We start from the raw sequence: 23,735 nt of genomic DNA, 5'->3' as shown, positions 1-23,735 counted from the left end.
AGATCCTGTGTCATGATAGGTGAAGTTTGCTCTCTTACACTCTCCCCTGGAAACGCAATGTTTTAGGAGAAAGTGGTTTTTCACACTTAGGAAGTTGTCTGACTGGAAAGCATAAGCATCCTTTATACAAGTAAAGACAAGCAGAAAACATTTTAAGAAGAGAAGGTGCTTTTACGATGTTTAAAGGAAAGATTTTTGCTTTGAGAGGGATTTTTTTTTTTCATTGAGAAATCATAAAACATTTTCATTCACAGAAAATATGAACATGAGATTATTTAAAATGTTCTTTTTAACTTCCCAGAGTTGCCAAATTTAATATTATTGAAATTGCTGCTTTTAAGTTAATGTAACTCCAAAATACCACATATATGGGAACTTATCTACGATATGCTTATTTGTGTCTGTTCTCACCTAACCTGAGCCCCAGAAGTGGCCTCATCCTTTCCCCCTAAACAGTCCTGCAACAGTTGTTTCACACCATCTCAAACAGAATGGTGAGCAGCACAGCTGACAACACTGTTCCTTTAGCTTGACAGTTACTTTCTAAAATTAACCTTTCATATGTAGTTACTTAATCTTCCTACAGTTCAATTATGAAAGCATTTCTTATTGAGCACTGTATTAACTTATAAATATTAATGAAATCATAAGCCTCTCCTGAACACAGTATTGACCTGGTATTCTGATCTATTACTGCAGTCTATATAAAGAAAATTAAACTTCTCAATTAAACAGAGAAAATCCTGTTAAAAAAAAAATCTTATATTTCTTTTATAAATTGGAGAACATAGAGCATGGAAATAAGTAACACTGGGTTAGCACTTACGGGAAAAAAAAAATCTTCACTGAAAGGGTTGTCAAGCACTGGAACAGGCTGCCCAAGGACACAGCTGAGATGCCATCCCTGAAGGTATTTAAAAGATGTGTAGATGTGGTGCTGAAGGACATGGTCTAGTGGTGGATTTGGCAGCATTAGGTTTACAGTTGGACTTGATCAACCTAAATTATTCTATAATATCCTTTTTTTTAAAACCTTTCTAGCCATTTGCAAGAGCTCAGAAACAAATTTTATAAAGAAGGAACTATTCTAGAGATGAAACATTTTCCATCTGGATTTAGAGTTTGATTTGGTATTTCCCACTCAGCAACTACTTTGTATTTTTCTAAGTTACTAAGCTGGCTAAAGTTTTTAACACTGTAAGAGTTATTGCTACATTTTCAATTTCTTAAAGAAATATTTATATTTTAAGTGGCACATTGGATTAAATAAACAAATGAATCATTATTTCTGTGAGGAAATGAAACAAACATGGACAACAGTGAAAACGTCTGCTTCCCAATAGTCAAACTAACTCAATACTCAGAATAAAGACAGGATTTCTGTCTCTATCCATATTATGTAAACTCTGAGGCAGCTGTCAGTAATACTCCCATAGAAATGCACATCCAAATATTGTTTAAAATGGACTTTTTTCCCCCACTCAGATGTGGGAATTGATCCTCTATAGTCAGTGATCCATAAGCCAAGCCTTCACTGGAAAACTTCATGCTAGTTAACCTCTATGAACCTCAGAATTCATCAGGCAGACAGATCCTGAGATGTTCCTTGGGATGTTTTAGTACATTTTTAAGGGCTTTATTATATTTTTTAAACATTGGTGCCAAAAACTGAGCTAAGACTTTCAGATGCTTTAAAATAAATAAATAAAACCTCATTACACTTTAATCCTCCATAATTCTTTTTTTTTTCCCTGCAGCAAAATACAACTCTGCTCAAAACATATAAACATAAATCAAAGCCAAAATGAGAATATGAGAATCTCTTCCTCTCAGGCTCTATCCTAATCCAACTCCCTACTATAGTGCCACAGCTTTCAAGTACCTGAAAGCTACAAGGTCTGATTTGTATGACAGCAGCAAAAGCTGATGCAGAAACCTTCTAATGCAGTACCTCAGCTTAGAGGAAGGCTTCATAATGCCAAAGACCTGATCAAGACACAGTTCAGATCCAGGGAGAAACAACTGCAGCATATTTTCAACAAGCTTAATTTTTCTCGTTCACTGAGTCATCTTTCACATGTATTGATGCTTAAAAACCATAAGGCTTTTCCAGTGCAGTGAAACAGAAGGATCAGTCAAACAAAGTGGCCAGCTAAGAAGCAGCCAAGGGCTCCATGGTCACTGAAGGGCATAGAAACAGTCATCACTCCAAAGAATTGAAGTACAGCGACACAAAGCTATTGAGAATAATGGGATTTTTTCCCTTGGCTAATTAGGAAACAGCTAGCTACTCCAGCAACCTGCACATATGTGCTTAATAAATACTCACAGAGGGCCAGGATATGAAGGGACATTGTTTTTTGCCAAGACTAGGACAGAAAAGCACAGGGAAGATCACAGTTAGATCATCCCTCTCACTGACACTGTAGCTGATGATGCCAGCCTGCCCCAGCTTGGTGAAACACAAGGAACAAAGCCAGCAAAGCTGATTTTATGGTGTTATTCTGCAAGAGAGTTCCAGACAATTTTATCAGCAGTGAAGTTCTTCTTGGGGTTACCAACTCACAGGCCCAGCATAAAAATATCTTCTAAAGGTATTCAGAGTGCCACAGCAATGCTCTGAAATCAGTGACAGTCCCTCCCCCTTCACTGATGTAGTGATACACAGTCATTGCCTAACTGGGCATAAAGCATACTTACACAGGGCATCACTCATCAACAAATTGCCTGTGCTACCTGTTTGATTACTAGAAGCCACAGGAAATGTTAGGGCCTTCTCCTTCCTACCCATCTCTAAATCCTCATCTTTCAAAAGCAATCGTGACAATCTCTCATTTTGATGACATGAAGAGTGCCTACAGACTGAAAAATGACTGATTATGTTTAAATGGCATACACAGTTGAACAGAGGAGTATCAAATAAGCAAATTAAAAAGGAATATTCGTACTTCAGCAGCATGTTTGCTAGCAAGTTACCTCTTATGTATAGCACCCAGTCTTTCTTTAACTATTAGCAGATTCATAACCCTAATGCCACCAGCCACCAAACTAAGACAGAAATTTCTCTAGTGTCCCAATATGCCAGACCACAACATTGCATCTTTGGGATAACGAATTGCTTCTGTCCTTCGATTTAATAATAATTTTTAAAATAGTTTGTAATAACTGTTTCTAAACCTGGTCATTTTTGTTCATATACCAGAAGTATTTTACCTCTACCAGAAAGAGTTACTGATAGGTCCTCTAAAAGCTTGAATGTACTACCAAAAATGCCATATCTGCAAGACAGGAGGGCAGCTATAAAGTGAGTGTTCCTGTATCATTTGCAACAAATTTGAGACAAATTAAATATTAAACTGAAAATTAGTAACAATATTTTAAACATCAGTCACCTGAATAAAGCAGTAATTGCCATATGTGGTACATACAGATCATCTCTTTTCCTTCATAAACAGCTTTTAGGGAAATCAATTTTCAGGATCACCATCTAATTCCTAAAACAAACAAACAAAAAAACCCAAACTAGCCAAAACACCAAAATCTTTACTCTTCATGTGAAAGAAATGACCAACACCACCATTTCCTAATGCAAAACAGCAAGTGCTCTACCTATCCAAACTTATTTACACATAAGACACAGCAGAGAAGAACTTCAGACTTCCTCTAGAATCTACGACGTAAATTACAGATTCAAATCAGTGAACAAAGGCCTTGAGAATTCAGTGAAACCATGCCCTTGGACTGGAGATCTGCATGCAAGCCAGAACTGAACACTTTTTTAATACATACTCTGAGAGAGGAACTCACAGCTTCAACTTGGCAATTGAATAGGCATTGCAGAGACATTCGAGGGCGTATGGTGGTACCAGTTCATTTTAAACTAGTTTAAAAGCTTGTTTCAGATATAAAATTAGAGCTTCAGAAAAAGCCAAGAGCCTTGATGTATTGTATCAGTACACTTACCACAAGTCTAAATCCTGCACAATATTTAAATGGCATTTGAATACTTAGCTAAATGGAAAGCACTCAAATCATGAGCTACAGCTGTAAAAATAACAGCTGCTCCACTTCTTCTTCCTTGAGGATCTCATTAGATTAACACATATGTAACACTTATGATTTATTCATTGCTTTCTGAATAGAAACATTAAGTAGCTAGACTGAACTATAAAAAGCAGGTTAGTATCATTTCTCTTTTTAACACACTCGAGAAATAGCAATATGAACCCTCTCAGCTTGTACAGGCTTTTCTCATTTTAGAACAGTTAATTTATGCACATGACTCAGTTATCACCACACTGATAGATTAGGCCAGGAAAATGCAGCCAGCACCACTCTAGGAGCATCTTGATTCTCAGCTTCTAAAAATCAAAACCAGAACTGTAAGCTCTAAATACAACAAACAGTTATACAGAGAAGGAAGCTTTGGCTTTCTCTTAAGCACACATCTTTTGAGCTGTTAAATAAAAGTAACTAAATAATTTAGGAGACTGATGATTAACACCTAATGCACTGAAGTGGCTACTGTAAGGAAAAGAGCACAGGACTCCCTTAATGCCCTGTTGGCCTCATATGGGCAATCATGTGGCTTTAATATCAGCCAGACTAGCAAGACTTTGATAAATGCTGACAGATGTTGCATTCATGTGGTATTGCTCAAATTTTTAAACTAATGCATAGAATTGGAACCAGAGGTGACAGGCTTCTGTAGAGATGAAATTCCGTATAATAAGAACCCTTTCATACATCAGTAAATTGCTCTACAGCAAGCACAAAGGGCTTCAGTGCACAGAAACGAAAATTCTCCTTCAGTTTCTGAAGTTCATTTGGTAAGGAAAAAATTATTTCATTTATGGAACCATTCTGTTGGCAGGATGGGGGCCAAAAGCTGACAAAAAAAAGTTTTACAACCTTCCTGGCAAAACCACAATGATTTCAGCTGATAATCAGAGACAGCTGGCAGAGGCCCCAAAGTTGTTTGGGCTTTTCTTGGAAGAGGATGAGAATATTCCATGTTCTATTGCTTCAGACCAGATAGTACATGTTTATATGGAAATTCTATCTACAGCCTATCTTATTTTACAAATTGGCCTCAAAGATATTTGAACAGCATATGAAATTTTCCCACAGTCCACAACATGCAGCTATGCAGTACATATATTCCACAGTTCAAAACATTCCCTATGGAAGCAAATATTTTTATTAGGTTTTAGTAGAACAACATTTCAAATAAACTTTTTGGTCACAAGAGACTTGTTTGAGTTACAACTGTAACTCTTTAAGCAGATAATGGAAGAGCAATGGGATGAAGAAGAGTAGATAACCATAATGCAAGTTGGGCTGCATCCACAAAAATGTGCTGTACAATACTGGCCTTGAGTGACCCAATCTAGTGGAAGGTGTCCCTGCCCACAGCAGGGGGTTTGGAACTAGATGATCTTTAGGGTCCCTTCCAACTAAACCATTCTACGAATCTATGAATACACAGAGTGTCACATATGGGGACTGCCCATCACCAATTACACACTCTACCAGTTGGCATTACAGCAGAAGAAAGATTTAAGAATGGATTTTAAAACACTATGGTATCCTTAGTTGATGAGGATTCTCTGTATGGATACAAACTGTTAGTTCAAGTCAAAGACCACTCAATGCAAGCAACAGTTTTTGAACCAGGCTCAATTAAACATCCAGGATGTACAATTACACTGAACAGATGTACAGATAATAAAAAGGATAAAAGCAAAGAGAAATATCATAAAGCAACTTTATACACTGAAGATTATGTCTTTACACATAGGTATTTGCAAGTAAATGAGCCAAAGCCTTTCTATTTTCACTTATGCAAATGCCAAATAAATCCAACAACAATTTGCTTGTTAGGATCCCTAGTTATGAAACTTAAACCCAGAGGAGGACTGCTGTTGCCCACACAAGCCTCCTCAAAAAAATCAAGCTTTTTATTTCTTACTGAAAGTAGGATGATTAAAGTACTTTGGGGCCTAAAAGTTGTCTTCATAGAAAGATAAATTATTCTCTAGTTCTATCAAAAATTATTCATTGAATGCTGCAGTCACTGGGTAAACTGTTAGGGAACAGGATAAATTGTTAAAACCACCTCCCTTTTCTGAAAATCAGCATCACTCTGAATGCTTGGTGCTGTGACATCAGAGCAACAAGTGGCAATTTTCATCACCAGCAGCTTTCAAAAACAAAAATATGAAACGAAAATGCAGAATAAATATTTCTAATATTAACTATTTTTAAGTTATCTTAGTAGCGTCTTATCACACGTAGTAGTATCTTACCATTCAGTACGAGGGCGGTGGGAGTCTGGAATATGCTGCCCAGGGAGGTTGTGGATGCCTCCTCCCAGGGGGTGTTCAAGGCCACGTTGGATGAGGTTTTGAGCAGCTGAGTCTAGCAGAGAGGCATCCCTGCCCATGGTACGGGGATTGGAGTAAATGATCTCTAAGGAGGTCCCTTCCAACTTAAGCCATTCTATGATTCTATGATATTTGAGATCAGATAGATCAAATGTCATCAAAGTGTCCACCTATAGTGGCACCCAGAATGGCAACAACAGAGCGTGTGGGGTTTTTAACTGTTTCCAGAAGTCACCTAACCCCTCCCTTAAGTAGTGAGTTACTACCAATTACATAGAATCAGTCAGGGTTGGAAGGGACCACAAGGATCATCCAGTTCCAACCCTGCTGCCATGGGCAGGGACACCTCACACTAGATCAGGCTGGCCAGAGCCTCATCCAGCCTGGCCTCAACCACCTCCCTGGACAACCCATTCCAGGGTCTCACCACTCTCATGGTGAAAAACTTCTTCCTCATATCCAGTCTGAATCTCCCCACATGCTGCTTCTTTAAACTTGTCTAATAAAACCATTAACTCTCAAGTAGCAACAATTTGCAATTAGACTGAGCACATTTCCAACATTTGAATTTCATGTGCATCTCCCCTAGGCAGTGTAACAATGTTTTCCCATTTTGTATATAGGAAATCTAAATTACATGAAACCAAAACTGCAAAATTGTCTTCTGCTCACACTCTACATCTCATCTGCAACTACAGAGTATTTTTCCACATACTCATAAATATCCCTCTGGAAAAACTGCAATCAATGCAGAAAAATACTGCATGTCTAGTCAAGCAACAAACAATAGCTCTAAGAGGCAAAAAAAAAAATTCAAACAAAAGAAAACCAGAGAGTACAATTAAATATATATTCTGTGGCCTGTTTACTGTATTATACAAAAAAGACTGGGGGGGGAAAAAAGGCAACAAAAAAGCATTTTATAAATTAATGTAAGACTTCAATAATGCCTACAGATAGAGGTATTGCTTAAAAGATTGTTAGCATTAAGTGGAATGATTTTGTTTTCTATATGAAAACCAGTGTATAGATCCATACAGGGTTGGGCTTTTTGTTGGTGTCTTCCCCAGTCTAATCTCCAATATCAGATTCTGTCAGCCATTTCAGTACCAAGGCAAGGCATGGTAAGCACACCAAATAAGCAGGCCTAAAGGATTCCTCAAGTTAGACATGGCTTGAGTTTTCCCCAAAGAATAAGGAATTCACATTCTTCCTCCAAATAGCATAAAGGGTAAACAGCTTTTTTAATTCTGTGGAAAACCAATAAAAGCTGAAGGCCCACACCATTTCTTCAAAAACAAATAGAGATGCTGAGGTACATGGTATACATAGAAAAAAAAAAAAGCTGTAAAATGAGGGTTGTGTTATTTCTTTTAAACAACCACCAAAAAAGCCTATCAGGGTTGTCCCTAGTATTTAAAACACCATGGCAATAAAAGTAGACAATTGGCCTTGAAATCCAGTGTACTCAGAAATGTTTGGAGACTTAAGCCCCGAGTCTTTGCATAAAATCTAGTATGTATATTTACACAGTACCATGCTGAGAGGGAAGTTTTAAATAATGTCAGAGTAGTGCTCATTAAAGTTATAATTAGACTAGATTTCTCTGCACATGATGCCATCAGGAATCTGAATCACACTGAGCAGCTGGGTGCTGGTGGGTTTGCATAGCTGCATTCCACCTCTGGAGGCCTGCATGAACAAAGCCCATCTCAACATGGCACAGCTACCACTATCTGACAAGAACTAAACTGCATCTCTAAATGAATCCGAAGACTGATAGGATTTCATAGAGCTGGGTGAAGTTTTTATGGGTGCTAACTGCATTCACTATATATTAGCTTAATCATCCTATCTGCCTGCAGAGAAATCATGTCTTCAAGAAATTTTAAATATTTGTACAGTCTGTTAAAATGTAATAGTAATTGCAGCCTTAGGTCAGCAGTTTTCGTTCTCTGTACGTATCAGAAGAGCTGTGATAGCTCATACCATTGGAACTGTACTTCCACAGGGCTGAGAATAAAGAAAAGAAACCACATTGACTGTGGAGTAGAAGTGTTACTGTGATGGACTCAAGAAAAGATCTCTTCTACATACCAACAAGGATAAGATAAATTGGTAAAGGCACAGTTCTAACCACAGTAACTAAAGAATGAAAAAGATTGAAGAATAAAATAAAAAAGGCAGCATAATATTCTAAACAAATATTTCTGTAAATCTGAAAAAAACATGCCCTAAAGAACAGAAATATTGAACAATATGTAAGAACAAAAACTCAAATGAAATATCAGAAGTTATTTGTGGAAAATCTTTCCTAGTCAAGACACTGTAAAAATGACATTTTAATTATCTGTGTATATCTCCAGTATAATAACCAGTTTAAATCCTGCACATCTGTTGCTGTATTTTCCCAGTATTTGGACACAGAGCTCAAACCTTACCATAAGGTCATCTCCTACCTGTTAGGTTAACACATTGTTACTTTGCTAAAACTCAAATCACTGCATCTGACCTGGAAAAGCCAAGCAGAGAAAAATCTTCCATTTTATGATCAGCTACATCAGAGCTGCCTAGCAAAGGGACCCAGTGGGCCAGCAAAAATCACACAGCCTGGTAAGAGCGAGCAGGTCCCACACAGCAGAACTGGTCATGCTATTTGGCTGTGCTCTATTACACTGCTGTCACCCCAGCACTTCTTCTATCAGCACATCCAATAATTAAATACCTGACATGCCTGTCACATTATAAGTCATCTGTGCTGTAGCAATCAGAACTCCTGTTCTGAGAAACGTAAATCATCATAATGCAACCTAAGCCCCCTCTCTACAACCAGTCACACCAGCAGCCATTCCACAGCGCTCAGATGTTGACCTCTGAGGCTTCAGGCAGGGCTGACTGTCCACTGACAAGTCTGAAAATGTGATATGACAGACTCAACCATAAAAATACAACAAATAACCCTTCTGGTTTTATTACCTGTCATCTACTGCATGGATTAAAAAAAAAAAAACAAAAAAAAAAACCTAAGCAAATCTCCTCTGGGAGGATTTGCAAAGCTGTGATTTAACAGACATTTCAGCATCTTCAGAAAAGAGAGGTATCTATGTTCTATATTCCCACATGCCATCCCAAAGAGAGGAACAAAGACAGCAGCGACGACTTCGTGGTTTCAAGCAATACTTTACAACTGTTTCCTACAGAAAAACAGCTATTACCTCATCAGTAAGAGCTGATATGAAATACCAGATTTCTGCTCCTACTGCAGTCCATGAGAGTCCTGATACAGCACTCTGAGTTCTAAATTGAGTCCCATTAGGATAGAATTCATTTCTGAAAGATTTTTCTTTTTTGTATTAAAAAAAAAAAAATCCAAGTCACCATGCATTTTTAAAATACTATTACCAGCCCCAGACAATTACAACAGAACCTTGTGACTTTGCAGTACTGACAGATATTCAAGGAGAGTTACCAAATTTTGCAAATTAGCGACAAAGTGAAAAAAACACAATAGGAAAGTAACACTAATTTAGTTCAGTTTAAATTGTTTATGCCACTCCACAATGTATTAGTCAATGTGCTGTGCCATAGCTTTGTTTCCAGCTCCTCCACTTACACCCCTACATGCATTAAGTATTCACCACTGCAGAACAGAGACTGTTGTAGAGAAAGATACATCCCTTCCACTCACTTCTGTCTTTTATAGTAATCTGTATCTATTTAAAATCTCCAGTACCTTTCATTTTTATTTTCTGCATTCACAATTTGTTTTTTGTATTTGAATGAAGCTAAGGGCAATTAAAAAAAAAAAAAAGCTTAAGATGATAAACCAATTTAACTATCAAGAGACCACACAGAAGACATTGTAACTATTTCAACTTACCGCTTTATACTCTTTTTCATGCTAAATGTCTCTGCAAAGCAAAAGATTTTCATTAAAAATGAGGGGTTTGTTTATTTAAGCACGTGAAGTGTCTCTCTTTTTCCCCTCATCCACGCAATCCATAAGAAGTCATTTGCCGGCAGTGCAAATGCAAACTACAAGAAAAGCAGAAATACCAAAATGTCCATAACTCTGTGACTGGTACATGCTGGGATCATTGGAAGCATTTCACCTCCTTTTATTCAACACACAATGGATCTAGCTCAATTAATGTCATACCTACAGTTGTCTTCTCCACACTACTCTGAATGTGGCCTAATCCCTTACATATCATTCCCTTTATATTGTTTATACCTTTCCATACAGACAGATTTCTACTGACTTGAATTGTGTCCACTCAGCAACTGAGAAGCTCAACTTACATATCTAACAAGTAAAAATACATGATTAGAGACAACACATTTTAAAATGTGCTGCTTCTCCCCTTACACAGAAACCTGGGGACAGGGACAATGATAGATTCCAGCTCTCCGAAATGCTGACAACACATCTTCCAATTTTTGTAATACATCAGACAGGGCTTCTACAGAACAGCCTTCTTCATTTCACTGCTCTGATTCATCTGTTCAACAGGGTGAAAATTAAAACAGCACTCATCATATAATTATTATACTACAATGCATATACATAGAGCATTTAAATTAGGCTGCAGACGCAATTGCACTCTTGATATGGCAGTTCTGAAGCATTCTTTAAAAGGTATTCAAAAGTATAACATTTCCAAAGTTCTTACAAAAGCAAATACATGGCAGGAACCTTAATAACTTCACAGATTACTTGCAACTTTGAAAATCGTAAGGTCTGCTGGAAAACCTCCTGTCTCTTGAACAATGGAGGTCATTGTAAGCTATAGAAACTTACTTGTCTGTGCTTTTAATGAAGAGGTGCTCCACAAGCACCTTTACCAAAGCAGGTACTTGAGTACTGCTTCACTTCTGATGCTAGCAATGATGCCACACAGACTTCTGGCATCACAAGTGAAGCAGTACTCAAGTACACGGTGTTGCACTCTAGGCTCTGCAGGAGACTGATCTGAGTCTCTTCTCCCATTCTAGTAACGTCCTTCCTGTGCTTTCACCACACTCCCCGTTTCTGTTTAGGCAGCTTCAGTATGTAACTGGAGACTACAGGTCTCCTCCACAGAGTCAGAGATTTGATTTCCTTTTCACCTAAGCTCCCCAGTGTCAGTCCATTCCTTTTCCCAGGTATCCTTTTCCAAGGTACTCTTGATAGCCAGTTCTTGCTGTGTGTCAAAACAGACAGAGGTTCTTACTTTACTCTGCATCCCTCCAGCAGACAGAAAGCTCCAATGCCATTAAAAAAAAAAAAAGAAAAAAAAAAGGGGGCAGGGGGGAGAGAAGAGAGGAAGAGGACAAAAAGGACATCAGTACCAAAAAAATCTCTGATCCAAATCAGACCAGAATTGCAGCTGGAGAAAGGTCAATTCAGTTCTACACTGGGCAATATTCACTGTATGCAGAACTGCCAGAAAAAAAGAAAGAGGGAAAAAAAAAAAAAGAAAAAAAGCTAAATAATCTATCTACCCACCTCTAGCAACACTTAAATGAGATTGAGCTGTCATTTTTCAGAGGTTTATAAATTGGTCAAAGCAGTGCTGGCTTTCATAGGGACAGTGAAAGGCACTCCTGAGTATGGTCAAATTGACTATATCCACCTTGTCAAATTGAAGTTCTTGCCTCAAAGCATGCAGGTACTAGAGCTATTCAAAAGAAAGGTTGACAGAATTCATTTTTGGTTTAATGGGCAAAAGGATACCAGCCATTTTCTTGCAACGTTTATGCTAAAAGCAAAGTGCATAGTTTTGACTTGAATCTTGTGTGATTTGCCTCTGGCAAACACAGAAAAAAAGAATTACCCTTATTAGCCATAGTGGTTCGGAGTTGGTCACAGTTAGAATCATAGAATCAGTCAGGGTTGGAAGGGACTACAAGGATCATCCAGTTCCAACCCCCCTGCCATGGCCAGGGACACCTCACACTAGACCAGACTGGCCAGAGCCTCATCCAGCCTGGCCTTAAACACCTCCAGGGATGGGGCCTCAACCACCTCCCTGGACAACCCATTCCAGGCTCTCACCACTCTCATGGGGAAGAACTTCTTCCTCACGTCCAGCCTGAATCTCCCCACTTCCAGCTTTATTCCATTCCCCCCAGTCCTGTCACTACCTGATATCCTAAAAAGTCCCTCCCCAGTTGGAGGAAACTGGAAATACAGTGCTGCAAAAGGAAGTGTACTACCAGCCTCAGCAGCAGAGCACTAACAACTCCTCCACATCAGAGTTACCAAACATAATTCAAACATCTCTCTGGTAATTTTGACTGGTTGACACAACAAATGGCTGCAAATAGATGTAAAATACTCTAAATTCTGAAAAAATAAAATGGAAAAAATTGCAAAAACTTTTCATTAATTCTTTCCATCTAATTACAATTGACAAAAATTCGTATTTTCAGATGAAGAAAAATTACCCAAAAATCCCTAACAGATGGGACAATGTATTCTGCATAGTAACCCTCCATCTACTCATGGCAACTAACGAAGTCGAATCGCATCTCACACCTAACAGCCCATGACGCAAGCAGATGGTTTTAATCCCACTGAGGAAGATTTTCTTCTCCACTGAGAACTGTGAGGTGACACGGCCATCCACTTTCATCAAAGTCCTGCATTCCATTAGGAAATCCATGTCTCTAGGGCCACACATGCACACAGGAAGATCCACATTTGAGGAAAAATGTAAGTATTAGTAGAGTTGCACCAACCTTCTCCTACAATGTAAGTAACTGCTGAAACTATTAGCCTGTCCACAATACCAGGAACTTCTGCTACTGCACAGAAAGCAGCCCTCCTGCTCAGCCACTCTCTCCCACAGGAACCCCATCACCTCAAAACAAAATGAGGTCACCATAGATCACCAGCAATCCATGACAGTATCGACTGTGCATTTCACTTCCCCAGAGTCCAAAAGCAGAGCGATTAATTGGATAAAATAACAGCATATGAGTGCACTAAATCACCCTGCAACACTGTTATTAATCAGCTTGTACTGAAAAGTGAATGCAAACCTCAGTGTTCTTTAAACCCTGTGCCTGTTTATGCATTATTTGCTAGCAATAGCTTAACTTCAAATGGAATCTTTAGTTGTTTTCCAAAGCATCCCAAAGCAGTTCTTGATTTCCACTGAAGTTTGCCCTTATTTATTTCAGTTCAAATACTAACACCACAACTACTAGGTAGAAGAGGATAAAAAGGAGAAAATTAAAACACCCTTGTAACTATTTACACTTTTGGAAAGCCTCAAAATATTAGCAAGAAATGTCATTGCAAACCACAACACAGTTCTTACACTAAATCTATACCCTAGGTATTCACTTTATTGAGGGGGTCAGGTTATGGGCCTTAAGAATCAATTTTTAACCCAGGATTCCACTCAAATTCCAGCACTCTGCCTGCCCCCTGAAGAATTCCCATGATTCACAATTCCCAGTCCCCTTACTCATTTCATAGCATTCAGGAACAGCAAAATCCCTGTGGAAAGACTAAACCAACTGTTGATTAGATGGCAGCTAGAAATTAACTAATCTTTCTGCATTTATCTATTAAATTGTGGAGCCATTGGGGATGTTTTAATTTTCAGATGGAGTTCAAACTTCAGTTTATAAATCCTTACATAAGGAAATCTGCATTTCACAGAAACTAACAACTTTATTTTAAGCACATACACTAGTGTGTGTGCAGTTCATAACTAGCTTCTGAACCAAAAAGAACAGAAGAATGAAAGCTCTGGGAAAGCAGAGGGCTAACCCTGGCTTTGAGGTAGGCTGCAGTGGTCCCTTCAGGACTCTGCCTGGCAGAGATAACACACACTTGTCAAAACAAGTTTCCTGGAGCAGATTGCCTAACTATCCAGGAAGGGCAGAATCCAAAGATTTTCCAAGAAGAACATTTTCACATCCAATCAGTCTTTCAGCTCTGCCCAGACTAGCCATAAAAGGCTAGTCATAAAAGGGTTCATATTGCAAGCTATGATCTGACAGAGGGCTGAGAAAAATCAGTCTGGTAGAAACTAGATGAAGTTCAAATTAAATTTTTTGTAGATTACTGAAGGGAAATTCTGATCATTAACCTTCCTTATCCTGTGCCATTTCCTTTTATTTTTTTTCTTTTTAATGGCTGCTGAGATATAGCTATGTTATGCTTTTTGTTGTTGCCGTTCAAATAAATGACGAGGTATTAGCATATGTCTGAGTCAAAGGGAATTTTTTTTACAAATAATCATGACTCCTGAATCCAGTCTGCAGATCTAATAATTACCCACGGGAATGGGACTTAATATTCCCACATTCAAACATCAGAGTCTCATCCTCCACTGACCAGATCTGAAAGGTTACAAAACATATCACAGAGATATTGCAGCCAACCAACTTCTGGAAATTCTGTATAAAGTATTATTTATAAACCATCTTCTGTGCCAAGTAAGTATCACAATTGAAATATTTACATATTTCTGATTTCAAACCAAGGACACTTCCACCTCTTCACTAAGCGTGATAGCAACGAAACATATCTAACATGACCAAACCAAGGAACTGGCAGACTCAGCTGGCAAACAAACCAAAAACCTCCTAACAGACATTGAAAAGAAATATATTCCATATGCTCTGAGATATTTTATAATGGAACCTTAAGCTATGGATGTAGTTGAATAACAAGATGTATGACTATGTGCGGATAAATATCTGAGGTTTCTGTGCTTGGTAGGCAAACAAATAGATCTCATTAGCTTTAATTCAGGAATAGGCTAACAAAGAGAAAAAGTAAAATCAGATAAGGAAGAAGGCCAGATTCTGTTTCATATTCAGTATTACTCAGAAATAGAGGAAAACTTGACAAAAAGGCAGAGATAGCAAGATAATACATTGTTTGTGTGCTACAAGAGAGCAAAAAGATACACTAACCCAACTGTCCTCTACTCCTCAGTTCTTCATTACTCTTTTTCAATAAAATACAAGTAATAGTAGATAAAAAACGGGATTCTAAATAACTCTGGAAAATAAGATTTATGGCTCTCCTAGCAACTGTATCTCACACACTTGCATATATGCAGTATTCTGCATGGTATTTGGTGTGGGCTTTTTGTGCTTTCACAGCAATGAGGTTGAATTATGGTTGCTGTGGGAACTATACCTTTTAATTTCTTGACTTGTGCTATCATCTGAACTCAAATGTTACATTAACATAGGTAAGCATTTGCTGTTTTTTTTCCAAGAAAAGGAAAAAAAAGAACCTACATGGATGGTTACAAAGTTACTAAAAGAAACAACAGGCAGCTCCAAGTCTGGAGAAGTACAGAGCTCCAATTATTCTCATACTGCATGTACAAGGAGAAAAACAGAGCCACATAAAACCTGTGAGTCAAATGTGGCAGGGTACCTATAGAAACAGCAGTATGTGATGATGTCATTAGAAGTTTGGGGGGTTGCAATCTTCCTTTACTTGTTCACTTTCTAACCACAGAGTTTGAGTACGTGCCCTATTTCAGGCTTTGGTGAGAGCAGAGAGAAATACAGATATTATGTGTGTGTATATATATATATATACATATATATATATATATACACACACACACACTTGTCAGATGCTTTGCAGCTCCTTTGTCAGTCAGTGTGCCTTGCAAGTGTGACAGGACTGTCAAAGTCAGCATTGCCTGGCCCCAGCAGCACAGGCACTGCTCTGGGTGTTTTATGAACACGCAGTAAAAGGAAGTGATTTCTGCCATAAGATTATTTAAGATTGACATTTAACATGTAATGCAGGTCACAAACGGCTACAGAGGCTCACCTCAGCACAGCAGAGAGAGACAGCCTTTTAGTGCTGCTAGAAATGTTCTTTAGCAGAACTGATTGTCTCATGGTGGAATAAAGAAGCTCAAACTTTGAGGTCAACTTCCTCAACTCCAAATATTTTCTTACTACGCCCCCACTAGTTCATTCTCTGTTTTGGAAAAAAGGAGTCAAGTCCTTCAACACACCTTTATTTTTGGAATTATGCCTCAAAAAATAAATAGATTAGAAACTGGAAATACCAAGTTAATATTGCAGTACTTTTAAATTGAAATAAATTACATTGCACATTTGCTACTTCCACAAAAGTCAATGTGAGTATTACATTTTAAGTCAGATTTTTAATCACTGTAAAGGAACATACTGAGAAGGAAAGATCTTAAAAAGCAACATAAAATCACAAAGTTCTTGAGGCCTGGTAGCACCTTTCTGAAGAAACATCAAAAAACAGCTACACTCTCAATGCACCTGGGAGACCCACAAGGTCTGCTTAGCTTCCACTTCTAAAAGGTGGGTGTTCTGCTAGGGCAAAAGTCAGCCACCACACATTTCTTCCTGCACAGTACAGAACACATCTATGAACATCCATGGCATGCTAGTCTGAAACATCAATGTTTTAAAAGATTCAGCAAATTAAATAAAAGGGACTGCAATCAAATCAACCAAAGGTTTTAGGGCATTAAACAAATGCAATTGTTAAAGATAAACACTGAACTGGTACTGAAAACTGAAGGAAGCTAAATAACTAAGCTAAAGATGTCCTCAAAAATGAACAAGCTATGAACTGAGTGATGGAAAAGGCATCACATGAAACCTTCCAGTTCAAGTCTTTAAAAAAAAAAAAAAAAAAGTTTTTAAAATAAATCCGTGGGGGGTTTTGAAGAAGACTAAGTTCCAAACTGCTAGAAATTTATGAGGTAGCTCCCTCTTCTGGATCACCAAACAATTGGCAATTCAACTTCAACGGCAAGATGCAGAATTTGGCTAGCAACACCTTTCCCTATTCTTGGGGTCTGGTCATGTACCATTAGGTGATGACACAGAAACTTGCAAGATGAGAGCTACTGACCATTATTTTGAATAAGGAGCTTGTATCTGAGTAGCATACTAGGAGAGAAACCTCTGATATAGTTTGCTATCATTTTGGAATTTTTTCATCAGACAGCACAAATACGAAAAGACAGTGACTGAGTGCTTTAAATCTCTCTGTGTATTACTGCACTTCACAGAAAATAACTGATAAATAAGAATATTAACAGCAGGTCACAATCCCACCTATATGGCTTGCAATATGACTCCTGAACTCATATCTGCAGAAGTTAAGCTTCTGGGTTGCAATTCTTGAAACAGGATCTTATCCTCTTGGAATTTTTTTTAGTGCTGACAGGCAAAAAACGGCATAGTAGGAAAAACCTCCTCTGCACATCAGCTATTCAGACATTCTCCAAGACAGCTAGGGCAATTTTTGCACACGTTTATAAACTGGAATTGGAAAGATGAAAAAATGAGTACTCCTTATCCCTATATAAAATTCAGCTCCATAAGGAAACCTTGGCTTTCTCACTTGACCTATAATGGAAGAGAAGGCTGAAGACCTGGTGATTTTTCTGCATCTCAGCTGGAACCACAGGCAATTCTATACACTTTAAATTGTCCACCACTATTCAAGCTGAATGATAATGTTTGACTCAAATACAAAAATTAGTCTAAAGGGTCAGTTTGTGGCCCCAATGAAATCACTGTTTACTTCATCAGTGTTCTTACTGATAACAGATTCATAACATATACTGAATATTTAATAAGAAAGAGGGAGCATAAAAAATGTCCCTGTTAAATTCTGGACTAGGTAACTTGAAAGCATGATTTTTGACTTGCTAATACCTGCATAATCAGGCATACAGCAGTGAGATTTCATCTTTCATGATATGTATACCAAGTGCACCTCAAAGGATGCGGCCAACTGAAACACCCAAGGAAATTCTGATCATTCAAGCATGGATAAAACCAAAATTGCCAGGAGTTATTTGGATGGAACTGAAAGGATCATATAAAACGGTAAGCCTTGTAGACCTGGGAACAGTGGGAGACTGAGGGAACAGAGCTAAGATTTGCTGTGTGGGCACCTGCTGAAGATGGCAGGCTTCCAGTGACACAGAGGGCACAGCCCTTTGCTATACTCTGAAACAGTCAATAGGCTAAGACCCTCCACAACCCCCTTAGAAGAGAGAAGAGTTGCAGAGGACAATGGGAAAGTCAAACCAAAGCTGGGGAAACCAACAAAAATGAGAAAAGCCAGTGAAGTATCTAAGTAAAGATATTAAAAGGGGCAGACTGGAAGGAAAGAAAAAGGATCAATGGGAGATTAGAGAGTAAAAAGGCAACTGGCTGAGGAACACATCCTGGAAACCAAGATGATGAAGGCTGCAAGTCCTGGCATTAAAGTGCCAGTGAATCAGCTAAACAAGTGCATCATGTTAGAGGGAGTGAGTGGAGTCCTTAAAAAGGGCATGAAAATGTGAAAATCAGGTTTAAAAAAAAAAAGCTTACTCAGTTTTTGGTTTTTTTTTTTCCCCAACTTCATCTAAACAGCAACACCACTTTTCAGGTTACAGAGAAGGAATGAACATCCCCAATCAGATATTTACAAAGGTGAAAACAGTCTCTAGCACCAATATTAAGTCTCAACAGAAACTCTGTGAAAGCAAGGGTTTCATAAATCATTGCAATTAAACCATCTGAATGTACTCAATTTATCCCATAAAAACCAAACCAACTCTTAAGCAAAACACAAAACGTAGGAAGCAACAAAGAAAGAACACAAATAAGCCAATCAACTTTTCCCTTTCCTAACAAGTACATATTTTACAAGTCCAGTATTTTACAAGTCCTTTTTTACAGTAACCTACAAAGCTCTTGCCAGGTCTAAATAAAGACTCCATGAACAACAGATGAAAATATCACCAAATGGACTATTGTGGATAAGTACCACTAGAAGCAAATCTGTCATATGAATAAATATAATTTCAATCAACCTTAATCCTTCCTTTTTGTCTACCATGCTGAACTTTTCATGTTGAAACAACATAAGATTGTGCAGTCACAAATAGAAGCATAATCAAATACCCACATTTTCTTGTAAAGAGCCATTTACTGGATTGGGTCTTACACAGCCACCTATAATGTCATAATGGGAACAAAGTATGATAATATTTTTCAGTCAGGAGCCCTTTCCTGCAACTGCAGCAGTTCCCAGACATCACTGAGAGCGTTCACCAAGCAAACAGCAACACAAGTGCCTGTAACATAAAGAAGGATTAAATACAGGGAGTTACTGAATGTATAAACGAGGTTGTATGAAGTAGAACCAGAATAACAGTATCATCCACATACAAGGATCAGAGGGTATATTACAGTGCACACAAGGCCTATGAGACACATTGCAGTTCTGCATGCAAGCTGGTAGCATCCTAGAAGTATGCTGGGGAGAGACAAGAGGTACACCAGTCCCTTCCAAGCACCTCAGCTTCCTTTGAAAAAAGCCAGAATTGCAGGGTGCAGAAGTGGCACAGTTCACCACGCTAAATCTCCAGACTGGATAAACTGGGAGCCCAGACTGCAAAGCATGCCCATCCAACGAAGGCCTCAGGGAAATACAACATCCTCTTATGATCATACCTCAAAAGAAATGTTGTCAAACCATGAAGTGTTAAGAAAGGCACTGTTACCATGCCTTTAGCCTAAGAAACCAAGGAAAAATCAATTGCTTGGTTTAGTCAAAAAAGGACTGAGATGAGAAAGCATCTACAGATGGAGCCTTCCTATTTAATTAGACCTCAGTAATGATGGCATGACTCACGAGGACATTACTTCAGCCGTAAGCTTGTGCAATCACATTGCTTTCCATGGAATTTCTGTAATAATGGGAAAGACAGCACCAAACCAAATCCACATTTATTGTCTTTGGTTGAAAACTACAGCAAACAAACAGCTATTGGAGATAAACTCGACTGATCAAATTTGCATTCATCAGCTCTCATGTTTTCTGGTTCCTTCCAATTGTGCATTATTCAAATGTACCTTTACCATGAAACAGCATCTTATCCATTTTATCTACCCAATGAATCTCTTCAAATCACTTAGAAACAAGCAATAATATCAGAGCAGCATAAGGGAAGCAACAGGAAAGTTCACATCACAATTCAATAGGCACTAATGTCAACAGGGCTTTCTGCCATGCTTAAGGATAAAGTTACAAAACGGATGAAAAGAAAATTCACACAGCAAACCACTTCCAAGTCTCTGATGAGCTAACTTTAGAGTAAAAACTAAAAGTATGACTTCTTTTTACTCAATCTTTTCATATAATCATTACTGAATGTAAAAGTATCTGGAACAACATAATGCCCGCTTACAATTTACAGCATAAAATATTTCAAGCATGCTTCAGCTCATAGAAAGTTTGCAAGAAGCTAATGGGATTTGGAACTTAAAACAGAGTCTAGAATAAACAGTCCTGTTAATAGTCCACTACATAGTTTGGGCAAACAGTACAAGATTTGACTTTTCAGATGTTCCAAGTTCTTTACTTTAATAGCTGACATTGTTTCTATAGAAATCATATCCTTAACTTTTATATTTCATTTTGCTAGCCTGTAAATGGATACTCTAATACTGTTCTCCATACAGCTTTTGTGTGTCTGAACTTAATGTGAGTAAAGCACTTTCCGATCTTGAGCACGAATAAAATATATTTTGCACTGGACATTAATTATAGAAGCAGCAATATCTGAAACAGAGCTTTGTTCAAGGCAACAAGACTAAATCAAACATGATTATCTTGGCTTTGATTGAGATGTTTTACTTACTATGCTCTATTTTTCCTTGCATTTCAAATGTGCAGCTTTGCTTTTCTGTTATGTAAATGAATGTTTTTCATCTAACACATCTAATTTTAGAAAACGCATAATTTTCCTTCTTAGTCCAAGAAATGTTGCAGAACACAATTCTGAAGTCTAACAAGAGCACCATGAGGCCACAGCATGCGTTCAACAGCAAAAGCAGTGAGAGGTGCCCAGAGGACTCAGAGAACTTCAAACATTAATATGTAAATGTTTATCTATACAGATACATATCTGGATAAACACACAGTAATATTTAATATATAGATTAATTCGTCCTGTCCATAGGTCAGGTGGACCTAACCAATGCAGCTGCAACCATAACAGTTGTGACCTTTCTGAAAAGTAGAAAGAACTGGGATAGAAAAGAAGTAACTAAATATTGGAAGTCATAGGATCAAGGATTCTGTTTAGCTTTGTGTGACACTATTTTAGAAGCAAACTTCAACAAAAGAAAACGTTTAGACGTTACCCAAAACACTGACATGCAAAAGAGGCCAAGCCACCTGCTACAGTGGTCCTTTCTTTAAAACATTTTTCTTCACTTGTATGAAGTGTGAGGATGATCTTGCTGTATGTCTTCCTAAACATCAATGGTATTTAATACACAACATGCAAAATGCATGTCATATTTATATATAATCCTATTAACATAAACAGGGCTCATAACTTGGAAATTACTTTGATTCTATAGCTTGCGTGACCAAATTACACTGCTTCAGCCTGTTTCCTACCCTCTGAATTTCACATATTCCCATGCTGAGTAAAGATAACACCTAAGTTTTCCACTTGTCATGGAGTAAAACTGGGCATCCATAAATTGCAGTGTAAAGAGAAGGGAAATCAAGGTTAGAAAACCAATTTTTAAAATTATGTCATGTGAAAAAAGATGATCCCATAAATCAAAGGAATAAAACATCTGTCAAGAAGAAAATATTCTAGTCATAAAGCAGTGCTGAAAGACTGCTATTTACCCAGCCAAATAAACTTAAGAAGCATATTCTACTCATTCAAATATTTAAATGAAAGTAAATGCCAACCTAAAGCTTGTTTTCAACATTCTATGATGCCTACAAAACGCTGTCACTCACTCATTACACTCCCTCACACGGATGTAATTTCCGCCCCCACCTATCGTCATCACATCTGGTTTGATAAGCAGTTTCACCAAAAAAAAAAAAAAACCATCATGTAGGCACAAAATCACAACATACTTTGAGAAATGCTTTAGTATGCAAGTGTGTGTAATTACACACAGTATTAAGTATGCCTTGAAATATGCCCACCATGGAATAACTGGAGGAGGGGGCAAATAAACTGTAGCTTAGTATTAGTACACTGGGGTTTAAACCACTTCTATAAACAGCAAAACACAAGACATAGCACAAAATTTCACATCCCACAGAATCACAAATTAAGAGAGACCAAAACCTACCTACCTGCCCCAAAGCAAGATCTGTAGCTTTACCACTTTAAGCCTTATTTATGAAACAAACCTTAAATACCTGGAGAGAGTGAGATTTCATTGTCTACCTGCCCTGTATATTCTAGTGCTTCACTACTGAAAAACTTTCTCTGATGTGTACCTGATGCAAGCCTATCACAGTGCCTCACTTCCCTCAATACTGGAAACTTTTTCAGTCCAGCCAAACTTGTGATGCATTTTTAAGCCCTTGCAAACAGTAAATGCCCTTCTCTCAGAAATGCGTTAACACCAGCAGACCAAAACATTGAGATGAGGTCCTAGCTCCACCTAACTCACTGAAAACAGACACTGCAACATGTTCAAGGGCATTGCACATTCCACATCTGGCATATTGGAAAAATACAGGTTGGCACCTAAGTCTAAGCACTCTGCATTTTCAACATCATGTATGATTCAGAGAGGGAACGCTTTCTTGCCTGGGCACCTAAAGGCTGTACCTGTCCTGATCACAGAATACTTACAAATAAAACCTTCTAGGTCACCTCTCTCTTCGAAGTTGGAAGAAGGGGGCCAGAGAACTTTTCAGCAGGTACTCTGCAGCCTCCCTCACACCTACACCAAGGCCAGAGAGGGCTAATGCAGAAGTCACTAGGCTGCTAGCTGCAAAACCCAACTTTAAAAAAAAAAACCAAACAAAAAAAAAAAAACAGCCGAGACAGACCCACAAGGTCCAGCACATGCAAACCATCGGTGGCACCCCCCTGCCACCCCTACTGTCCTGAGTCCACTGCATCACCTTCACTGCCCCAGCTGCCCGGGGCAGCTGCCAGGCTCTGCCACTTTCCCGCCTGCACGCCACATTTCTCTTCACGTTGTCAGCTTGGGTAGTGGCCGAGGGGATGCACCCCACCTCAGCACCCCCGTACTCACCTTCAGAGACCTCAAACTCAGCTGCTCCATTGAGCTGGTAGAGGCACCAGTCAACCGCGCTCTCGCCGGGAGGGCCGCCAACTGGGCAGGGAGGAAAATCAAGAGTCAGTCGGGGGCACCCAGGGCCAGCGGGAGAGGGCTGAAGAAGGGAGATGGGGGAGAGGGCTACGGAGGGGAAAAGCAGAGCCGGAGTGGGAAGGAGAGATGCAGAGGAGGGAACGGAGGGATGAGCAGGGACCAGGGAAGACCAGGGAAAGGAGAGCGTTTCCAGATACCCTGCTTGTGGGACAT

At 38.6% G+C, this 23,735-nt stretch overlaps 1 protein-coding gene across 1 annotated transcript in view; it reads right to left on the bottom strand.

Annotated features, from left to right (window-relative positions):
* PPP2R2C (protein phosphatase 2 regulatory subunit Bgamma) overlaps window positions 1–23,735 on the bottom strand; it is a 153,292-nt gene extending 129,557 nt beyond the window's left edge. The window contains exons 1-2 of the mRNA XM_054391407.1: window positions 23,720–23,735; window positions 23,445–23,525 (exon numbers count right to left, since the gene is read on the bottom strand). Of these exons, the coding sequence (XP_054247382.1) occupies window positions 23,445–23,525; window positions 23,720–23,735 (97 nt within the window). The remainder of the gene's footprint in view (window positions 1–23,444; window positions 23,526–23,719) is intronic.

The sequence above is a fragment of the Indicator indicator genome, chromosome 23, assembly GCF_027791375.1.
Source record: "Indicator indicator isolate 239-I01 chromosome 23, UM_Iind_1.1, whole genome shotgun sequence".
Taxonomy (NCBI): Eukaryota; Metazoa; Chordata; class Aves; order Piciformes; family Indicatoridae; genus Indicator; species Indicator indicator.
Note: the sequence above shows the minus strand (reverse complement) of the source record. Positions and strands in the feature narration are given on the sequence as shown.